Source organism: Populus alba, chromosome 9 (genome assembly GCF_005239225.2).
Source record: "Populus alba chromosome 9, ASM523922v2, whole genome shotgun sequence".
NCBI classification, from domain to species: Eukaryota; Viridiplantae; Streptophyta; class Magnoliopsida; order Malpighiales; family Salicaceae; genus Populus; species Populus alba.
The window spans coordinates 7,173,607-7,196,680 of record NC_133292.1 but is presented as its reverse complement, the minus strand read 5'-3'; the positions used below and the strand labels follow the sequence as shown (position 1 = coordinate 7,196,680).

General features: G+C 37.6%; 3 protein-coding genes across 4 annotated transcripts; 2 read left to right on the top strand and 1 right to left on the bottom strand.

Moving 5' to 3' along the window:
• The first annotated feature begins 675 nt into the window (after positions 1 to 675).
• On the top strand, positions 676 to 7,206 carry LOC118027559 (ubiquitin-activating enzyme E1 1). 2 transcript variants are annotated; one of them, XM_035030937.2, is made up of 6 exons: positions 676 to 805; positions 996 to 1,363; positions 2,096 to 2,313; positions 3,523 to 4,317; positions 4,766 to 5,634; positions 5,722 to 6,196. In XM_035030937.2, exons 2-6 carry the CDS (start codon positions 1,021 to 1,023, stop codon positions 6,179 to 6,181), a joined length of 2,685 nt encoding a protein of 894 aa, XP_034886828.2. In that variant the 5' UTR covers positions 676 to 805; positions 996 to 1,020; the 3' UTR covers positions 6,182 to 6,196. The 2 variants fall into 2 exon arrangements, with proteins under 2 accessions (XP_034886828.2, XP_034886827.1); XM_035030936.2 differs by lacking the exon at positions 676 to 805 and adding an exon at positions 6,428 to 7,206 and having other exon boundaries at positions 982 to 1,363; positions 5,722 to 6,154.
• Positions 7,207 to 8,590: 1,384 nt separating this feature from the next.
• LOC118027560 (ubiquitin-activating enzyme E1 1) lies at positions 8,591 to 15,146 on the top strand. The gene is made up of 7 exons (XM_035030939.2): positions 8,591 to 8,912; positions 9,092 to 9,465; positions 10,152 to 10,369; positions 11,421 to 12,215; positions 12,601 to 13,469; positions 13,554 to 13,986; positions 14,300 to 15,146. The coding sequence occupies exons 2-7, from the start codon at positions 9,105 to 9,107 to the stop codon at positions 14,894 to 14,896; spliced, it is 3,273 nt and encodes a 1,090-aa protein (XP_034886830.1). The 5' UTR covers positions 8,591 to 8,912; positions 9,092 to 9,104; the 3' UTR covers positions 14,897 to 15,146.
• A 4,859-nt stretch (positions 15,147 to 20,005) lies between these two features.
• On the bottom strand, positions 20,006 to 21,339 carry LOC118027569 (uncharacterized protein At5g39865). Its single transcript, XM_035030950.2, has one exon. The coding sequence runs from the start codon at positions 20,962 to 20,964 to the stop codon at positions 20,221 to 20,223; it is 744 nt and encodes a 247-aa protein (XP_034886841.1). The 5' UTR covers positions 20,965 to 21,339; the 3' UTR covers positions 20,006 to 20,220.
• Positions 21,340 to 23,074: the final 1,735 nt, after the last annotated feature.

Below are 23,074 nucleotides of genomic sequence, written 5' to 3'. Positions count from 1 at the left end.
GAAACCAGGGAGACCCGATAGTTTCCCCATGCACAGCTGAGTTTAAAGAAAACGGATGCTTCGTAGTTCTTGAAGCCCGTGATGCTACACAAGGCACCAGATTTCTACCCATTATTTGAATTAAAATTCACAAAACGTGTCGAGGTTAATGTCAGGAGATTTTATAAATTTAATCACACTAGGTCATAATTTGTTTTTATGAACATATGTCTGTGTTTATCATGAATTCCAGCATTGTAATTAAATCCAGCCATCTTAGCATTCGAATCAAACCAAATCTTTTCCTTTACTCTCTGAACGCTTTTTTTTATTATCAAATACATGCAATTAAATTAAATATAATTAAATCAAATATGGGTATAAAATAAAATAAGAAAATCATGGACGTTAAACTCAATATAGCACACCGGAATGACTTGGAAAATTCACAATTTCAAATCTGATTTAAATTAAAAAAATATTACCTTAGTAAAATACTGTTAACATATTTAGATTTACTGGGGATGTAATTAACAGAGATCAAATAAAAAAAAACTTTTTTTTTAAAAAAATCCTACTAAAAATTCAAATGACACTAAATGTCTTCAGAAATATGAATGGGTGCGTTAGAACTGTCCTTCCAAAAAGACCCCTGGCCCCATCCCAGCCCAAAACTCCAAGCCCAAAATACCCCCCACCTCTTCTCCACTTCCATTTATACAAAAACCTCTCCATTTTTCTCCACAAGCTACCCAAAACCAAACCCCAATCTTTTCTCCCTTCCTCCCCCCACACTCCATACTTCCCTTGGTCACAGTGCTAAGCGGTACGTTTACTGCTCCCCTAATCAATCCCTTTCTCAACATTTTCGCATTCGAATCTTATCAGACCCTACCTAGGGTTTATGGTATTATTATTATTACTAGCACCGATCTTTATTTTTATTAAAAACAGTTTCTCTATTTTTTTTTTTAATTTTCAATTCTAACAATCTTGATTTTGATGGGTGTTCGTAGCTTGTTTGGCCATTTGCTATACTTTATGCTTCCTAAAAAGCGACCTGTTGAAGCAGAAGAAGCGCCAGATAACAGCATACCAGATTCATCTTCTTTCAAAAAGAAACGGATCGATTGCGATTTGGAATCAACTGTGATTTGTAACAAAAAAAGTTGTGTTACTGGTAATTGCAGCAACACCGACACCGAAACTAACAACCACTGTAAAGAGGAACACTTGATCATGGCACCTGGTGATTCGAACCCGATGGAGATTGACGAGGATCTTCACAGTCGGCAGCTTGCTGTTTATGGAAGGGAGACAATGCGAAGGCTTTTCGGTTCAAATGTTCTCGTTTCCGGGATGCAGGGTCTTGGTGCTGAGATTGGTACAAATGATGAGATTTTTAACGCATTTTTTTTAATTGATACTACTGGGGTTTCCTTTTGTGATTTTTTGGATTTTACCGTGAATATATTGCAAAATCCGTCTCCTGTGAACAAAATTGGATTCTGCTCAATCTAACCACAGGCCTAAAAGGTAGCAGAACATGGTGCAGCAAATGAAATAGAGATGGTCAATAGAGATTCCTATGGATATGTGTAGTGGCTATAGCTGTATTTGATGTCCCCCTAGAATATAGATAGAGACTTTGCTCTCTAACTTATTTCGGGTTCTTCACAATTTCCAACATAAGAAATATAGCGTGCTTTAAATCATTCGAGACTACTAGGATTAACAAGATTTGATTTGTATATATCATGTGTTGAGTAACAAAGGAAACATAATGTGAAAATCGTGATCAGGAAAGGGAGCTTCCTCTGGCTATTTCTCTTCATAACTTTCCATTTTAGTCCTGTTTGGTGTTTTATCTCAATTTTACATAGAATCAATTGGAGTCATATCAGATGGATAGTCAATTTTTATGAACCTTGCTTTGGGCAGTTTGTATGATATTATTTTCACTGTGGGAAGGTAGTTATCTAAACCTATGGAAGCCATTACTTGAGTTGACATAGAGCTATTTGAGGAATGCTGTGGTCTTTAATATGGACTGTTCTTGTTCTTGTTGGAGTCAAGCTTTTTGACCCTTATTTAATGTGTGGTTCTCTTACTACAGCAAAAAACCTCATTCTCGCTGGTGTCAAGTCTGTGACATTGCACGATGAAGAAATAGTGGAGTTGTGGGATTTATCCAGCAACTTTGTCTTTTCAGAGAATGATGTTGGTAAGAACAGGGCCCTAGCGTCTGTTCAGAAGTTGCAAGATCTCAACAATGCAGTCAGCATCTCAACCTTAACTACAGAATTGACAACAGAACAACTTTCTAAGTTCCAGGTACTTCCATGTCTCTCCACATTGATATAATTAGAAGAAAGCTTGTCCACATATATGCGTTGTGACATCTTGACCAATTGGATAATCTTGATCAAAACCTGCCAGTTGCTTAGCAGGTACCTATAAAGATTACTAGCAAATCTTTCTTTCACAAGGAAAAAATGTTATTACAAATCTATGTATTAATATGCTACTAATTTTGAATGTTTGTGATTATATTAAATGAAATATCTGAGCAAATCCATTGTGAATGACTGATTTGGTCAAATGCCAGTTGATGTTTGCATTTTAATTAATGCTATTCTAGGTTTTGCCTGTAGTTCTTTTGTGCTACAAACATAACCCTATGAGAGTGAAAACATAGAAACTGTTTTTTTTTTTTTTTTTTTTTTTTGTGTATGCGCACGCGTTCGCATCATATTGTTGGGTGACCCACACAATAAGAATTGCCAATTCTTAATGATACCATTGGAAGTTCACTGAACCAAACAATGGTATCATTAAGAATTGCCAATTCTTAATGATACCATTGTTTGGTTCAGTGAACTTCCAATATCTTCTGTCCACAAAGGCTCACAAGTGTAATTTTTGTTTACCTCAACCAATAAAATGAAACATAAAATTCGTAACTGTTATATAAGATTGTCTCAACTCTCAAAGCATTAAATGTCCAAAGAAACAATTCTTTAAGGGGTGATCAAGAGGACATGAGTGAAGGTTTTGTACACTTTTTGGTACTAAGGATTGCATTTCCCCACCTTTCTGTTGTTTCAATAAAATTCTTAGATTATCTAAATGCTAAAGTGAAAGATTTAGATCTTTATGCAAATACGGGGAGAAAAACCATCTTAGGGCATTATATTTTCAGTGCGCCATCAATGTGTCCAGGGGCAGAAGTGGCCCTCCAGCCCCTCAGAATTTTCAAAATTCTTTGTAGTCTCTGTGATTCAGTTTATATTTCATATTGGTCCTATAATTTTCTAATTTAGCCCAATCAGAAAATATTGTTTTTTTTTTATTCTTTGAAGTCCTATTGTGTCTAAGTTGCCCCCCTAACAACTCTAGTCATTCTCTGCCATTGACCGTGTCAATGATACTTATTTCTCTGGTCTTCTTGAATGCATTGCTTTTCTTGTTTTGCAGAATACATATGTAGTTGCCTATACTGTTTTACTGTTTTATGCCACTTGTTATTTTCTGGTGGTGCAGGCTGTTGTATTTACAGATCTCAATCTTGACAAAGCCATTGAGTTTAATGACTACTGCCATAATCACAAGCCTCCTATCTCTTTCATCAAGGCTGAAGTTAGAGGTCTCTTTGGTTCTTTGTTTTGTGACTTTGGACCTGAATTCACAGTGTTTGATGTTGATGGAGAGGATCCACACACTGGTATAATTGCATCTATCAGCAATGATAACCCTGCACTGGTGTCATTTGTTGATGATGAAAGGCTTGAGTTTCAAGATGGGGATCTTGTTGTTTTCTCTGAAGTGAAGGGAATGACAGAACTTAATGATGGAAAACCAAGAAAGATTAAAAATACCAGACCATATTCATTTACTCTCGAGGAGGACACCACAAACTTTGCCACCTATGAGAAAGGCGGGATTGTCACACAGGTGAAACAGCCCAAGGTGTTGAATTTTAAGCCATTGAGAGAAGCAATGAAAGATCCTGGTGAATTTCTTTTGAGTGATTTCTCCAAGTTTGACCGTCCACCTCTCTTACACTTGGCATTCCAAGCACTGGACAAGTTTGTGTCCGAGATTGGTCGCTTCCCTGTTGCTGGTTCAGAAGAAGATGCTCAAAAGCTTATATCTCAGGCAAGTCACATCAATGAAAACTCAGGAGATGCGAGGGTGGAGGACATTAATCCAAAACTTCTGCGGCACTTTGCCTTTGGTGCCAGGGCTGTACTGAATCCAATGGCTGCTATGTTTGGTGGTCTGGTGGGACAAGAGGTTGTCAAAGCATGTTCCGGAAAGTTTCATCCTCTCTTTCAGGTTGGTATCAATTTAAAACTTTTTGAATCTTCCTAAGCTTGCTTCTCTCTCAAACCAACTTAGGCATACATTAAACTTCAGTTTTTGTTCCTCAAGCTTTTTTTGTACTTTTAAAGAATATCATCTATATACTTGGAGTATTTGGACATAAACAAATAGTGGGTACTTGTATATACACGCTGTTAAAGGATTTTATCTATATACCCAATTGCTTTGACTGGGCCTTTAAATTCTGTTTGATCAGAAGAACTTTTGCGTACTGTCTAGGGTTTCATTACCATAACCTCCTAAGTCCTAGCTTGATATATATGTATATGTGTGTGTATATATATATGTATGTGTATATATATGTATATAATGTGGCTGTTTCCAAAGTGAAGCATCTACTTAATGATTCAACTTTATTGCTTACTGTGGTGACCTGACCTTACCTTTTCTGCTGTAACAGTTCTTTTATTTTGACTCTGTGGAATCACTTCCTACCGCTAATTTGGATCCCAGTAATTTCAAGCCACTAAATAGCCGTTATGATGCACAAATCTCAGTTTTTGGGTCCAAGCTTCAGAAGAAGCTGGAGGATGCTAACTTGTTTGTTGTAGGATCTGGTGCACTTGGCTGTGAATTCTTGAAGAATTTAGCACTGATGGGTGTTTCATGTGGTGAACAAGGGAAGCTGACAATAACTGATGATGATGTGATAGAGAAGAGTAACTTGAGCAGGCAGTTTCTCTTCCGTGATTGGAACATTGGACAGGCTAAATCCACTGTTGCAGCTTCTGCTGCTGCATTAATAAATCCTCATCTCAAGATTGAAGCGCTGCAGAATCGTGTTGGCTCTGAAACAGAGAATGTCTTTGATGATACCTTCTGGGAGAACTTAACTGCTGTTGTGAATGCTTTGGACAATGTCAATGCGAGACTTTATGTTGATCAGAGGTGCTTGTACTTCCAAAAGCCTCTTCTCGAGTCTGGAACCTTAGGTGCCAAATGCAACACTCAGATGGTCATTCCTCACCTGACTGAAAATTATGGCGCTTCAAGGGATCCACCTGAGAAACAAGCACCTATGTGCACTGTGCATTCATTCCCACATAACATTGACCATTGCCTGACATGGGCTCGATCCGAGTTCGAGGGTTTGGTGGAGAAAACCCCAGCAGAAGTGAATGCCTATTTATCAAATCCAGTTGAATATACTAATGCTATGAACAAAGCTGGTGATGCTCAGTCAAGGGACACTTTGGAACATGTTCTTGAGTGCCTTGAGAAGGAAAAATGTGAGACATTCCAGGATTGCATTACATGGGCTCGTTTAAGGTGCTCTCCTTGATTGGGTTTCCAATTCTCTGTATGATAGGACATACTGTGTTCTGTTTCTTGACTTTATGCTCACTTTGTCTTCAGGTTTGAAGATTATTTTGCTGATCGGGTGAAGCAGTTGATTTTCACTTTCCCTGAGGATGCATCAACTAGTACTGGTGCTCCATTCTGGTCTGCCCCCAAGCGATTTCCCCATCCACTTCAGTTCTCAGTTGTAGATCCAAGTCACCTCCATTTTGTCATGGCAGCATCAATATTGCGAGCAGAGACTTTTGGGATCTCAGTTCCTGAGTGGGCGAAGCATCCTAAGATGTTGGCTGAGGCCGTGGAGAAGGTGGTAGTGCCAGAATTTCAGCCAAGAGAAGACGCGAAAATTGAGACAGATGAGAAGGCTACCACCCTGTCTTCTGCATCTGTAGATGATGCAGCGGTAATCAATGAACTTATCAAAAAATTAGAGCAGTGCAGGCAGAAGCTGCCACTTGGGTTCAGGATGATGCCAATTCAATTTGAGAAGGTGATATCACTTGTTCAATTTATTTAGCATGCATTTTTTGGGCCATCCTGCTGTTGAATCAAGATGTTTATTCAACATTTTTTCTGTTTAACTTAGATGAAAATTTTGAAATAGTTGCATTAATTGATCAAGGGTAGTGTTTGCTTCATGATGTAGATAGAAATACTTAAAAATAGAAAATATGCGGCCAAAATATAAGGGGGGGTCACTTTTATCAGCCATTCAATATTCCTGTGCCAGCTGAAATTTAAGTTAATTTCCTTGATTATGCAGGATGATGATACAAACTACCACATGGATCTGATAGCTGGTCTCGCCAACATGAGAGCAAGAAACTACAGCATTCCTGAGGTTGACAAGCTGAAAGCTAAGTTTATTGCTGGAAGGATCATCCCTGCTATAGCAACCTCCACAGCTATGGCTACTGGTCTTGTGTGCTTGGAGCTGTATAAGGTTCTGGATGGTGGACACAAAGTGGAGGACTACCGCAATACATTTGCCAACCTTGCACTTCCTCTGTTCTCCATGGCCGAGCCTGTCCCACCCAAGGTTATCAAGCATCAGGATATGAGCTGGACGGTTTGGGACAGGTGGATCCTAACAAACAATCCTACCTTGAGGGAACTTATGCAATGGCTCAAGGATAAGGGTCTTGATGCCTATAGCATTTCACATGGTAGTTGCCTACTTTACAATAGCATGTTCCCTCGGCATAGGGAGAGAATGGACAGGAAGGTGGTTGATCTGGTGAGGGAAGTGGCTAAAGTAGAGTTGCCTGCATATCGTCGCCACTTTGATGTCGTTGTGGCATGCGAGGATGATGAAGGCAATGATGTTGACATTCCTCCAGTATCTATTTACTTCAGTTAGATAATCTTTGTCCGTTTCCCCAATCAGTCAGTCAGTCTTGAGATTTCGGGAAGAGGGGTGGAGTCCCTTTAACAGTTAGGTTTCATTTCAATGCTGCTGCATCTGTGAGCACACAATATGGATATTTTTCACAACCGTTTGACATTTCAATAGTATAAACCAAATAGCAACTTCTATTTCAAGATATATGAATGCTGAATGATGCGGACCTGAGGTATTTACATCGTGGATGCAACTGGGTTCTGCTGGGTTGATGATATTGTTCATTAGAGTTTGAAAACAAGTTTAGTGAGAGAGACAGGTTCTTGTCCTAGACGAACTTCAAGAAGCAATTTTCCTTATTTGTCGTGTTAACTTCCTTGTCCTAGACAGGACACATGGGCATGTTGCAAGGTGCTTATTTTAGGTCTCGCCGCGGATACTGAGATATTAGAATTCAAATACTTTCACATTACGATGTTAGATATGTAACTTGTGTCCTAAGCTTTCTTTTCCTATAGAGAAGAGGTCCTAACCTGAATTTTTTATTTGGAGAGCGGGTATCGAGCTATAATTTATTGATATTATTCTCCTGAAAATCTAATGTTAGTAACAAATAGTGAGATATAATTATGACTCAAAGTAATTTGCTTTCGCTATCTTATAAAAATGAAAGGAATGCTGTTAATTTTGTAGCTAGTAGTATGTTAGCGTTTGATCAGATGGTTAAAAATGCCAGTTCATTTTCTTAATATCACGAGTTAAAATATTGAGAGTATCCTCACTTTCCAATAAAAAAAAGCTGCTAGTGTTATTCAAAGATTATGTCTACGAGGGTGTCATTGTAAAGTCACCTTACCGTTTATCTTCTTTATTGCAATGAAAGAAGTGGGTTTGGTGTGGGATAAAAATTCACTTACTTGGAAGTTTCACGCAGAAAAAGACCAGTGGGGCTTGTAGTGGGTTACAACGAGAATATAGCAAATATTATTTTTTTTATATTAATTTATTTAAATGATAATTTTTTTTTTAAAATTTTAGCCAACTCTATTTATAACACAATACCAAACACGGCGCCGTCGAGAGAGGGTAACAAATACTGCTTTGATAGTCTCTAGAACTAGGATTTCTCTTACCGCCGTAAGAAGTAGGAAAAAGAAAAAGAGTACAAATACACTTTTCCTTTTTTTCTTTTTAAATAAACAAACTGTAAAAGCTTCAAGTATATCACTATTAAAGAGAATAACTAAGCATTTTACTAATAATCTTTTATTTTATTTTCTTTTTAATTTCATGTTCGCGGCACCGTCAATCCGGTTCATGCACATCAAAATTAAATAAATTCACCTATGAAAAGTTAATTAAACTATTTATATCGAAATTCATTACATCTTAAAAACATGCAATTCCTTTAATTCAAATAAAAAGTGTCCGTAAGCATAATTTCGCGGCCGAGAGTTTCTATCCCATGCAAACGAAATGCAGCAAAACAACCACGAAAACGACATCATCACCCCCGATAACCCCAATAAAACGGCAACAACTAACCATCTACCCCAAATCACACGATTCAAATAATTTACCTCTCACCAGTCATTCCCCAACACGAACACACCAACCTCTCTCTCAGCCTGACTTATCTTACTCCCCTCTCTCTTCACACCAAAACACACCTTTCCTCTCTCTCTTCAACATAGAGAGAGAAAATCATGACAGTACCACACGCATCCCGACCTTGCCAAAGCCGGACAGCCCTTGACCCCTCCTGCCCCTAAACCCTAAAACACACAAATCCACAAATACCCTTCACTCAATATTCTTCCTCCATAAAGCAAATCACTCTCTCTCTCGATTCCTCTCCATTCTTCCTCTCTTAGATTCCATTCTTTCCTTAATTAAGTCCTAACCGGTATGTTTCTTTCTCTATCTTCACGAATCCATTAATCCATTTCTTTATCTTACAATCATGTTGATGTTAGGTTTAGGATTAGGGTTTATGATTTCGGTACCGATCTTTGTTGCGACTATAATCGCTAACAACAGCTTATCTTTGATTTCGATTGTGATGATTTGTGGCTTGTTTGGCAGTTTACTGTACTTTATGCTTCCTAAAAGGCTACCAGTTGAAGCTGTGTTGGTAGAAGGAGAAGGAAGTGAAAACAACATAGCAAAAGATTCGTCATCGGTCTTTAAGAAGCATCGGGTCGATTGTTATTTGGAATCGACCGCCGCCAATAGTAATAAGAAAACTAGTAGCGTTATTGGTAATTGTAGTGATATTAGTAGAGAGAGTGGTGGTGCTGAAGAGAAGGTGAGTATGGCGCTTGGTGATTCAAATCCATCGGAGATTGATGAGGATCTTCATAGCCGGCAGCTTGCTGTTTACGGCAGGGAGACGATGCGGAGGCTCTTTGCTTCTAATGTTCTCGTTTCTGGGATGCAAGGACTTGGTGTTGAGATTGGTATGGTTCTTTAATTATTTTTCAGTTTCTTGTAATTTTTCGTAATCCTGTTATTTTTTAATTTCTGGTTTCATTTTTTTCGGTGATTTTCTGGATCTTGTTGTGGATTATTTTGTTGTTGTTGATGGTGAATGTTTTGGGAGCAAATGATGATCAAATTTTGAACTTTTAATTCTCTGTAGTTAAAGGTGATCAGATTTCAGTTACTGTGGCGAGATATTTGCTTCTAAGCTTGATTTGTGTTGGTTAAATTAGCGAGCTCTTTAAGATCATGAGTCAGGCAGCTTCTAGGCTAATTTGGTATTTTTGTTGCTGTTTATGGATTTATTGTTTTATTTTCTGTTGAAGAAACGTTGGAAATGGAATGCTGAATTTGTGCTTATGAAAGAGAGGGCTATCCGCAAGCTATCTGTCTTTTCTTCTTCTTCTTTTTTGTTTCTTCAGTTCTCTCAATTTCTCCCTGTTCAATTCGAACTACATCAGTTGAATGGAAGCCTGCTTATTAATCTTCTTTTTGGCAGTTTGTTGTAGTTGGATTTCTTTTGGCTGCAGCTTTTTTTGAACATTCTTGCATGTGTTTAAATAATGTAATGTTTTAAATTTTCTTTAAATCTTGTTGCTGTTGGTGTCAAGTTTTTGGAAATGTTTCTCTTTCTAATGCGTGTGTTTTGTTTTACTTGCTGCAGCTAAAAACCTTGTTCTTGCTGGTGTCAAGTCCGTAACATTGCATGATGAAGGGGTAGTGGAGCTGTGGGATTTATCCAGCAACTTTGTTTTCTCAGAAAAAGATGTTGGCACTAATAGAGCCCTTGCTTCTGTTCAGAAGTTGCAGGAACTCAACAATGCAGTGGTCATTTCTACTTTAACTACAGAATTGACAAAAGAGCATCTTTCTAAGTTCCAGGTACTTCCTTGGTGGATTTCTCTTGATTAGTTTATTTGAAGGATTCATTTGCAACAAGTGAATTATAACATCTTGAGCTGGATATTCTTGATTACACTCCTATTTGTGTGGTAGGTATACCTTATCATGATTACAAGCTTTTTCTATGAAAAGCAAAGCAAATGCAAAAGTTACTATAGAATCTCATATGGATCTTTTACAGGGTCATGTTAAACATCGGCAGAAACTGTGATATGCTACTACATCCTAAGCTTCATTTCATTTTCCTTGTGAGCTGTACGGTGGGCTGACTTGTAAATTGTATTACTGCTGAAAATCTCATGTAAAGGTCCAATAAGAGTCTTAAAATGCTGAGCACTAGTGGCTGAAGAGAAAAGTGGAGAAAATAAAGAGACAATGGCTAGGCAATTGATTCTTCAGTAACATTCTTTATCTAGATGAAACACCAAAGCTGAATAATTTAAGAAGAATACAAAGAGTGAATAGAAGGATACGGGAGTAGCCATTTTCTGTGTCCCCCCCAGTGTTATCTTGCAACATTGCTAGAAAGGCCATCAAATGATTACATTTTCAATTTAATGAAATTTCAACAGGTTTTGTATCCTTGAATGTTTTGCTAAGTGTAGTGCACTTTTCTTCCTTTACTTTAGATTGAGAACCCACATTCTATCTTCTAAAATTGCATGAAATTTCTGGGAGAAAGTTACATGAAAGCATGGAGCAGAGGATGGGAAAAAGCTACACAATCAAGGAATCGCTTATGTTTGTTTTTGTTAGGATCATGTTGCTTCCAGCATTTTCTACTGTGAACTCTAGTTTTATCTGAAAAACAGTTAAACAAGAGATTGTGATTTCATTGTTTTCATTTTTTTTTTTGCGAAATGAGTCTGAATTGCTGTATCATATGGAAGGAAATTATCATGGAAACAAATGCTAGCTTTTTAGTGTGTTGAGCATTTCATTGCTGTTTCTCTCACTTGTGTTCATGAACACGTTACCTTATCATTATATATATTTTATTATATCCACCTCTTTTCTCCTGGTGATGCAGGCTGTTGTGTTTACTGATGTCACTTTTGAGAAAGCCATCGAGTTCAATGACTATTGCCATGATCACAAGCCTCCTATTTCTTTCATCAAGGCTGAAGTAAGAGGCCTTTTTGGTTCCATTTTTTGTGACTTTGGACCTGAATTCACTGTGTTTGATGTTGATGGAGAGGAACCACACACGGGCATAATTGCATCCATCAGCAATGACAACCCTGCATTAGTGTCATGCGTTGATGATGAAAGGCTTGAGTTTCAAGATGGGGATCTTGTTGCTTTCTCTGAAGTTAAGGGAATGACAGAACTAAATGATGGAAAACCTAGAAAGATTAAAAACGCCAGAGCATATTCATTTTTTCTTGAGGAGGACACCTCTGACTTTGGTATCTATGAGAAAGGTGGCATCGTCACACAGGTAAAAGAGCCGAAGGTGTTGAACTTTAAGACTTTGAGGGAAGCGATTAAAGATCCTGGTGATTTTCTTTTGAGTGATTTCTCAAAGTTTGACCGCCCACCTCTCCTACACTTGGCATTTCAAGCTCTGGACAAGTTTGTGTCTGAGATGGGTCGCTTCCCTGTTGCTGGTTCAGAAGAGGATGCTCAGAAGCTTGTGTCTCTTGCCAGTCTCATCAATGAAAACTCTGGAGATGGTAGAGTTGAAGACATCAATCCAAAACTTCTGCGACATTTTGCCTTTGGTGCCAGGGCTGTACTGAATCCTATGGCTGCTATGTTTGGTGGTATTGTGGGACAAGAGGTTGTCAAAGCATGTTCTGGAAAGTTTCATCCCCTGTTTCAGGTGGGTACCAGTTCTAGAATTTGTTGAGTATCGGTGGACCTCTAAAGCCTTTTGGAGCCTCTGTCTCCCTCTCTTTCAAGAGCTTTTTTTAACCATAATTGTCTGGACATAAACACACAATGGGTTCTCATTTGTGCATAAGCATCCACTCATGCACTTAGATTTTTAGGCCTGAAATTTTAGCTGTTCATAAGAGCCTTTTACTGCTGAGTTTCATCAATTAATCAGAATAATCTATTAATATCACCTCCTGGTTCAATAAGGCAGCTCTGTTCCACTCATTTAATCCCGTTTGTAGCATACAACTGGGTCCTTCAGTGTACTGTTATCAATGCAATTAGGTTTCTTGTTGTGTAAGCTAATCCTGCTTTTCCTGCTGTCACAGTTCTTTTATTTTGATTCCGTGGAATCACTTCCCACAGCTAATTTGGATCCCAGTGAATTCATGCCATTAAACAGCCGTCATGATGCTCAAATATCTGTTTTTGGATCCAATCTTCAGAAGAAACTGGAGGGTGCCAATTTGTTTGTAGTAGGATCTGGTGCCCTAGGCTGTGAATTCTTAAAGAACTTAGCACTGATGGGTGTTTCATGTGGTGAACAAGGAAAGCTGACATTAACTGATGATGATGTAATAGAGAAGAGTAATTTGAGCAGGCAGTTTCTCTTCCGTGACTGGAATATTGGACAGGCCAAATCCACAGTCGCTGCTTCAGCTGCTGCATTAATAAATCCTCATCTCAAGATTGAAGCGCTGCAAAATCGTGTTGGCGCTGAAACAGAAAATGTGTTTGATGATACCTTCTGGGAAAACTTAACTGTTACTATTAATGCTTTAGACAATGTTAATGCAAGACTTTATGTTGATCAGAGGTGCTTGTACTTCCAAAAGCCTCTTCTCGAGTCTGGAACCTTAGGTGCCAAATGCAACACTCAGATGGTCATTCCTCACCTAACTGAAAACTACGGTGCTTCTAGGGACCCACCTGAGAAACAAGCTCCGATGTGCACCGTGCACTCCTTCCCACACAACATTGACCATTGCTTGACATGGGCTCGATCAGAGTTTGAGGGTTTGTTGGAGAAAACTCCTGCGGAAGTGAATGCCTATCTATCAAATCCAGTTGAATATACTAATGCTATGATAAAAGCTGGTGATGCCCAGTCAAGGGATATCTTGGAACATGTTCTTGAGTGCCTTGAGAAGGAAAAATGCGAGACATTACAGGATTGCATTTCATGGGCACGTTTAAAGTACTTCCTCTGATGAGATTCCTTATTATCTTGTAAGGGGCTTGTCCTTTCCAATATCTGACTGTATACATATTTTGAATTCAGGTTTGAAGATTACTTCTCTGACCGTGTGAAGCAGTTGATTTACACATTTCCTGAAGATGCATCAACTAGTACCGGGGTTCCATTTTGGTCCAGCCCAAAGCGATTCCCTCAACCACTCCAGTTCTCAACTACGGATCTTAGCCACCTTCATTTTGTAATGGCAGCATCAGTACTACGAGCAGAAACTTTTGGGATCCCAGTTCCTGACTGGATCAGGAATCCTAAGATGGTAGCTGAAGCTGTCGACAAGGTGATTGTGCCAGACTTTCAGCCAAGGGAAGGTGTGAAGATTGAGACAGATGAGAAGGCTACTAATTTGTCTAATGCATCTGTGGATGATGCAGCAATAATCAATGAACTAATAAGGAAATTAGAGCTGTCCAGGGAGAACCTACCTGCAGGGTTCAGGATGAAGCCACTTCAGTTTGAGAAGGTTCTCTTTCGGCAACTTCCTCTTAGTAATATTTTTATCACACATTTCTATGGGCCACCCAATCGTTGGATTAGATCTAGATTGATAATGTATACTCGCCCTGTCATTATCGCTGAAGATCTTGAAGCTTGTATATAAACCTTTCAGAGTCTTGTCAATTTTGTTCCTTATTTAGGTGGTGAGACTTGGAGTGTAACTTGCATGTCAGCCAAATATGGGGCATTCATGCTGTTATCTATTTTATATCCTTGATGCCATCCATGTTTGAACCCATCTTACCTCTTTAGTAACTTGTATTTCTGTACATGTGCAGGATGATGATACAAACTACCATATGGATTTGATAGCTGGGCTTGCCAACATGAGAGCCAGAAACTACAGTATTCCTGAGGTTGACAAGCTGAAAGCCAAGTTTATTGCTGGAAGGATCATCCCTGCTATCGCAACCTCCACAGCTATGGCCACTGGTCTTGTGTGCCTGGAGCTGTACAAGGTTCTGGATGGAGCACACAAGGTGGAGGACTACCGCAATACATTTGCCAACCTCGCACTGCCTTTATTCTCCATGGCCGAGCCTGTCCCCCCCAAGGTTATCAAGCATCGAGACCTGAGCTGGACTGTCTGGGACAGGTGGACCCTGAAAAACAATCCTACCTTAAGGGAACTTCTGCAATGGTTTACAGACAAGGGGTTGAGTGCTTACAGCATTTCATTTGGTAGCTGCCTGCTCTACAATAGCATGTTCCCTCGGCATAGGGAGCGAATGGACAGGAAGGTGGTTGATCTGGTGAGGGAAGTGGCCAAAGTTGAATTGCCTGCCTATCGCCGCCACTTCGATGTTGTCGTGGCATGCGATGATGATGAGGGCAATGATGTTGACATCCCTACAGTGTCCATTTACTTCCGTTAGGTTTCCCTAAATGATGACAAGTGTGTACACAGGTATCTCTCGTTCCAGTGTTATGTGCACACAAGATGAACGTTTAGAAAATAGTTTCAAAATTCCATATATGAAATTGGAAGTGTACTTTTTAATGAGAATGTCCGTTTTTGTTGATGTATTTGCTTTTCGGGGTTACGATGAAACCAGACTGTGAATCAAGTATTCAGTGGATTTTTGAATTACCATTTTACGATGGCATGTTTCTGTTTTTATTTCAGGTGTCGGTGAGTGGTGGAGTGTTGTTTATTAAAGTATTTTTTAAAAAATATATTAAAATAATTTTGTTTTTATATTTTAAAATTTTTTTATAAAAAAAATAATTCTAAACAAAATTTAATTTTTAAAGAAATGCTATTGGAATGGACTTGTTATTTAATTTTATGTTGAGCAATAGAAATTGAAAAGGAGGCCACAAATTGTGGAGGGGTTGTCTTGCTACATTGCATCTCAAACTGTGGCTTTAATTGTAGCTGTGATTTTTTATTATAGTTTGTAAAATTGGCATTAATTATTTTGAAAAGGTGTTTGGTAATATTTATGATAAGTGCTTTTTAATGGAAAATATTTTTTTATATTGTTAAAAATAATTGTGAAAAGAGCTTTTATTATCAAAATTACCGAAAATGGACGCATGAAAAGAAGATATATTTGTGAATTTTATATGTCAATATATATATACACAACAATTCAAAATTAAAAGTAAATATGAACTCAAAATTTCTCGACATAAATCTTAAAAAAAATAAAAATTGATAGCATATCATTAATTCAATACATTGCATAGTCAAATTGAAATAATAAGTGTTACATACTTAATTAACATTTTTCATTAAAAAAAAAAAATCCGTCACGAAGAACCTTCATTCCTAGTTCATGTTTCTCATGTGTTCGATAAATATCACTTTTATCTATAAGTCTCTGAGAAAAGACATCAATAACATCTAGAAATATATTAGTTGGTATGAAATCAGTATGAAAATATTTCATCTCTTTTTTCATACTTCAAATATTTGTTTAATTACGGATGCGTGTGTATGATTAAATATATATTTTTTGTTTTTTGCGAAAAGAGAAGAAAATTTGTCTCTATATTAAAATAATTCGTAAGTGAGAATGGAATAAATTTGCAAGGAATGGTAATTTATTAAATAGAAGCAGGACCGGTGGAGTTTTAAAAAGATATGGATGTTTTTAATCAATTTTCTTTTTATTTTAATAAGGATTTTAAAACAATTAATAAAAATAAATAACAATTGTATCTACATTTTGTAGCTTTTAAAAAGTACTGTAAAACCATGCATGAAATAGGTTGTGATGTTGACTTTTATTACTACTAAACACTTTAAGATCTTGTCTTGGGATGATAAAGAGTGCGGTTTTATAATATTTTTTATTTAGAAAAATATTAAATTTATAATTTTTTTACTCTATAAAATTATTTTTAATATTAATATATACGCAAAGATAAAAAAATATTAAATTAAAATAAATAAAAAATAAAAAAAATTAATTTTTTTTAAATACTTTTAAAATATAAAAATAAACGAACAGAATACAAGTTTTTAAATAAGCTCCTAATATAATTTAATAACCTAATTTAAACATCAGAGGTTCGCCTAGATGAATGCAGAAGCCAAGAACCTAATAAAATCTCCCCGCATATGTTTTATTTTGTTAATTGGTGCCATAATTTCTCATAATAGCTAGCCAAGTAAGCAATAATAAATGTCTATAGCACAAGAATGTATTCTAATTTTGTTCCTCTGGTGATGCCAATTGTATGAATAGTAAATATTTCAATTTGGTCTCATTGTTCTTATGTTATATGTAAAATTACATAAAAGGTCCAGCTATGGACTTCCTCCTTGTTACAGTCAGCGAGAGACAAGTAGCCACAAACTTGCATCAAATGATAAATGGACCAGAATCATAATTGACTGGATACTCTCTGGTTATGGCTGACAGACAAAACCGTTAGTCCTTCCCAAGCTAATATTTCATCTGATATACCATTTTCATTGAGCAAAAAGTCCAAACAAACAGTACATGTCAAGGGAAAACCGGAAAAGATTACTTTCACCTGCATGGAAATTAAACAGCAAACTTGGTCTGTTAAATCTTTTGTTTTTAATTAGTGTGGATATTCGGATTCTTTTTCTTCGTTTTGAAGAATTTAGAGGGGGGTGGTTTGGAGAGAAGACTAATGGGTGTTCTTGTTCTTAGTGTACTTTCAAAGAGGTAAATTGAAATGACTTAAATAGCCCGCCCGAGTTTCATGAGTTGCAGTGGCGAGGCAGTGGAGGTGCCGCTGCATATCGTACCCCTTCTCCAGGAATTCCTGATCATAAACGATCGTCGTTTCATTCATGCGAAGACAGTTCGCCTCTGCTCGATTTGTCATGCGAGCATCACTTTGTTTCTTTGTTTGTTGGCTTCTTGGGAGTAAATAGTTAGGCTCAGAAGTAGGAGTCCTGATATTTTCAGAACCTTGAATAGAGAAAATCAACAGAGCACGCACATCTTCCTCGAATTCGGAAAACTGGGAACTTGCGTGATTCCATTGAATTCCTACAGTGGATTAGAGAAAATCAGCAACAATATGTGGACTGTTGATTTTCTCGCAAATCATTAGAGAAAATCAGCAAAAACATCACTAGCGCTGCTTGACGGGGCTGGACCTTACAGGCCCCCAATTTACACACAACAATATGTGGACTATGGGTCTCAAATCCCAACTCGGACCATTCAAAATTACGAGCCAAGAGGCCCTGCCCTATAGGCTTGGGACCTCCTTACCCAGGCCTCTCAAGCCATCCAACTTGAAAGGGATTTTGCCCCAATGCATGGCTGTCAACTTCTGTAATCTGCCTGCATATACTGACAGAAAGACCTGGAATAGCCGGACCAATTATGATGAACTTGATCCTGAGAGAGGGAGGAACCCTTTTTCACTTGAGCCCTTCCCTCCATAAAAAGGGGAGGCATGACAGAAGGGGGTGGGGGGCACAAATGGATGAGAATTTTGAGGGTGATGGGATTTTCCTGAAAAGAGAGAATCATAAAAAAAAGAAAAAAAAAAAGGAATACACCCTCGTTGATAAAAGTAACATAGTCTGACATTCTTTACAATTTCGATGCTAACAAATACTTGGCTAATTTAAGCATAAGAGTCACAGTGAACTTGCGTTGTCGGTGTGCCGAAGAATCCAAGCCTCCTAGGAGCCTCGATCATGAAGCCAGTCAACTTATTTACTTGATGCGGCTCAACCCAGTTTCGGTGTTTTTAGACCAGACTCTTATGTTAGTTGGGCTCACGTCTCAACTATACATGTAGGGATACCGCAACTTCAAAAAAGACCTCGACATGCAGCCTTATCAGAACAGAAGTAAAACGAAACAAAGAAACATTCTTTGTTACTCTATTAGTGAATTTCTTGTGATTTCTCCATCAATAAAAGCTACTAGTCTCTCCAAGACCTAGAATCATTCCAGACAAACTCTCACCTCTTCAACTAAACCCCTTCTCCCAACCCATAACCATTCTAGACCAGCTCACGCCACTAAATTTAAGTAAGGAGAATCAAGAATGGTAAGAGTCACGCTTTGGATAAATTAAATAATTAATGAGATATGCAAGTTCTTCAATGCGACAAGTCTCTATCGCATGTGGAGATGGTGGATTAGACATGCTGAAGAAGAAGAATTATTCTTAATTTCTCATACCAGTGCCAGTTTTAGCAGCGAAACTACATCTTATGGGTATGAAATCGGTTGGTGGATGGGGACATTGGTAAGAGTTCCTCTTGAAGGAAATTAGTTCAGTTTCCTGCCTAGTTGGCTACTTGTAATCTGTAATTTCCTTGGTTGCTTATTTAGATCAGAAACAAGGAATTCTAGTTTTTGACAGCCTATATTGCTTCTGTCCAAGGCTATACCAAATTTGTTTCGAGTTAATTTGACGTGCTGGTATAAAATGACGCGTCCTGAAAGCTTGAGTTACAAGTGAATTTGTTCTTCACCCTACACTCCTATTCAGAATTTGCATCCTGAATTTTAAAAGGCTGTGAAAAAGAAATTTCCATACACACAAATTTAGATGTGAATGGCTTCAGGAAGATACTTCATCTCAGTTAAAAAGCCACCTCCCGATTACCCTGATACTAAAAACCAAACATAAAATGAAGCAACATATGAACATGCTGAGCTACATCATCTAATAATAATGCAGGCATCCCAGATCAAAACGATCAATGTCACACCAAATTATTTCACATTGCAATAATATCATTCATGTTAGAGGTGTGTAGGATCCCTGGCACTGATCAACAGGATCCTATACATCTCTAACAGCTTATTGAACACATATTCAAAAGCTACAACAAATCATATCGAAATCGATTTCCATTCGATAAGAGAATAGGTTGCCCAAAGAAAGCTAAAAGTTTAGTTTCTGTCCAGCAAAGATCAGTTGACAGGTATCTTCACAAAGCACCTAACCACATTTCTTGATGTAAGAAGCAAGCTTCGAGTGACAAGAAGACACCCTAAGCTAGAGAGGAGGGGCGTGTTAGTTATTTAGGAGATAAGATAGTCTCTATTTCTTTTTCAAACTCAAAACCTTATCTGTATAAATATTCACTGAACAGTCAATTAAAAGATGAATTTTGTTCATCCAGCTATACTTTTCTAACTCCCACTAATTATAAAAAAGCAGAGGACCCATTGCTGTGAACCAAAACGAGGACAAAATACACGAGACAATTGATCAGATTCCAAAAGAAAGTGAAATTCCTAATCTCCAAGGAAAAAGAAAAAAAGAAAAAGAGTCAGCATCAGACATGGCTCAAACCCAAAAGAAACAGACAAGACATAACCACCCCCATCAGTCATCATATCCCCTTCCTAAAATCAACAAGTCTCCTTGACATTAACACATGATTGCAGTCACTGCACTTCCAGCAGTAAAACTCTCACCTCCAGGGCTCCAAAATGTGAAAAAAGACCTCCAAACTGTAAAATAGTTGATGACATACGTATCATTCCTATAACTAAAATTGCCATACACATGAACCATAATTTCAAAACAAAGAAAGAACGAAGTAGTCTTCATTTATAATGATAATATAACCTTAGCTTCCTAACTTCGATTTTAAGGTTATTACATTACAAGATAACAAAAAACTTATCTCATAATACCAAAAACCGAAAACAAAAACCCTATAAACTAAGATTAGCCCAAGAAAAATAACGACAAACCTTCTAATTTGAAAAAAAATAAAAGAAAATGAAAATTAGACAGCACAAGAAGGGCACCTGATCAAACCATTCTCATTACAAGCCGTACAGGATTTAAACCCAGCTTTCTCTATATACAACTTATGACTCCCACTACATTGACCACATAAAATAAACCTATAACCACCACACACGTCACAAACACCAGAATCCACCACAGGCAATCCTTCTATAAATTTCTTGAGCTCACCTGATTCGTTTAACTGCCTGATTTCTTCGGCTCCACCCATGTATCTCCCTCCGATAAAGACACGTGGCAATGTCAGCTTCCGACTACAGTTACCACCGCCGGAAAAGATCTGATTTAACTCGTTTAACAAACTTGAGTCCATTGAGAGATCTCGTTCGTCGATTAAAACGCGGAATCCACGTAGGATAGATTGCACGGTCTTGCAGTCTTCAAATGTTGAACGAACCACACGTAGGCTTGTGTAGTAGACGACAATTCGTTTGTCGGCACCCGGGATTGTGATAAGAGGTTGTTCTTGAAGCGGTGGTGTTGTCGTTTTGTTATGACCTGGAGTGGCATTGTGTTCTGGCTCGGATAAGGACAATGAGAGGGAGCGGAGGAAGGTGGTGGCGAGCCGGACCCGGTGGAAAATGGAGGAGGATTTTTTTATGGGACTGGAGGGATGATCCTCTATGCAAAGATTTTGGATATCTTTGAAAGTGGAGAAAGAGAAAGGAGAAGACGGGGTGTCGCGAATCTTAACTGTCGATTTAGCACGCGGCCGCCACATCGAGCGGTGGAGATCTGAAATTTACTCTATTCTTTTTGGGTCCTGGTAGATTTGAGAAAAATAGAAACAAATAAAATGGGTTTTCTTGTTTTTGTTTAGTTTCGGGGGTTTTTTTAATTATTTTTTTTTTTGGTTTCTTAGGCTTTGGTTAAAGAGAAGGTGTTTTTTGGGACAGAAGGAAGAGCTGCAAAAGCAGGTGATGAGGGTTTAAAGAGAGACAGAGAGCGAGAGGAGGAAAGAAGGGGAGAGATAGAGTTAGGCGGTGGGTTAAGGTTGTTGAGAAGGGTAAATAAAAATTTTGTGCTGTATTTGGCTTTGGTCTTTTAATGGAGGGTTTAGGGTGATGACTGATTAGAGGCGTAGGTTAGGAGATGGAATGATTTAGCCTAATTATAGGTGAAAGGTCCTCGTTCGTTGATATAGACAGCATACTTTTCTCTTCTTCTTATTCTTATTCTAGGGCAATACTGTAATAATAATTAATTAGAGATTGAGAGTCTTTTTCCCTTTCTGTTTCGTCTGGGCCTCGTTAAAACGCAAGTCAATTGGCCTCTCTATGGAGAGGTTAGCTAGTAGGGAGCTGATTGGACATTTTGCTGCTTGCCTCTTGTCTTTAATATTTGCTGTAACTTGTAAGAAATGTTTGTACCAATCACATCAATGTGACACTTATTTACTGTCTAAACTTGCTATGAAGTGATACGAGTAAATTAGAGTGCCAGTAAAGGAAATGGAACAATAAAAATCAATTCATATTTTCACCAGCCACATTCTGAATTCTATTTTATTTTGTGTTTTAAAATTATTTTTTTATTTTAAATTATTTTAATGTGATGATATTAAAAATAATTAAAAAAAAAATTCAATGCATTTCTAAAAAAAATAATATTAGCATCCATGGTCTTAATTTGCATCATCTTTCACCTGTAAACACCTTCCCTTGCCAGGACGACCAATTCCTTGGTGATAAGTCTAAGGGGCCATTGAAAATATTGCTGTTTGTGGAGACGAGGCGTGATGGATAGGCTGCTTACCAAAAGCTAAAAGCGTAGTGGGTGTGGGTGGATTCTGAAAAGTTTCACATTGTGGCAGAGAAGAAAGTGAGTGCCTCAAACAGCTGTGCTTCACATAACATAACATATAGAAATAACCGTGAGCAGTGTGGATGCTTCTTCTTCTTCTTCTATACGTCGCAATATCCTGGATTATTTGTGATTCCTTCTCCATTATGTATGAGAAATGGTATTTATATAAGAAATAAATTTACTGTATGATTTCTAGAAAAGCAAAGTATATTTTAATATATTTGATACATAATTATTTTAATAATTTAATATGACCTGGTTTACTTGGTAGATTTAAAAATAATCCGAATAATTTTTAATTAATTTAATATTAAAAAATAAAATTTAAAAAAAATAACTTGAATTAACTCGGATGAACTCATTAAATATAAGACACAAATTTTTCGGTCATGGAATAATTTTAAAAGAAACAAACAAAATATAAATTAAAAAAATTATGAGTTGAGTAATATTTTATAAAAAATAATTTTCTTAACATTTTATTTATTTTTGTTCTTCTTGTAACGCGTAAAATAATCATCGAAAAATAATTTTTTTTTTTTTTTAGGTTCCCATTTGGAGATGTGATAGTGCTGCATCGAAGCTGGCGAAAGGGCTGGTTCAGGATCCTAGATCTTGTTGACGTCCCCAAAAGAGGACAAGTACGGCGACGTATCTAGAATTTATCTGGACAAATTCTCGCATTCAGCGTGGTACTTGTTCTGACTGTTGGTGGAAGAGAGAATAGTTAAATGGGGAGAGCGTGAATGTCCATGGATGATTAGATTGGAGCTCGATCCTTGACAGATATCCTGGCAGTGAAAACCAGCTCATCGGCATATGATCAACACAGCGCCATGCTTCTTTGACTATATAAACATCTCATCACATGCTGGGAAATGGTGGCTTGCTCTGTTCCTTTATTATCATGGACATATGTTGACATATCACCTCGTCTCTATAAGAAATCTCAGAATATATATTTTCTTTTCCTTGTCGAAAATGGCCTTCAGGAGACCTGTCGTCTTATTGGTTGAATTTCGCTT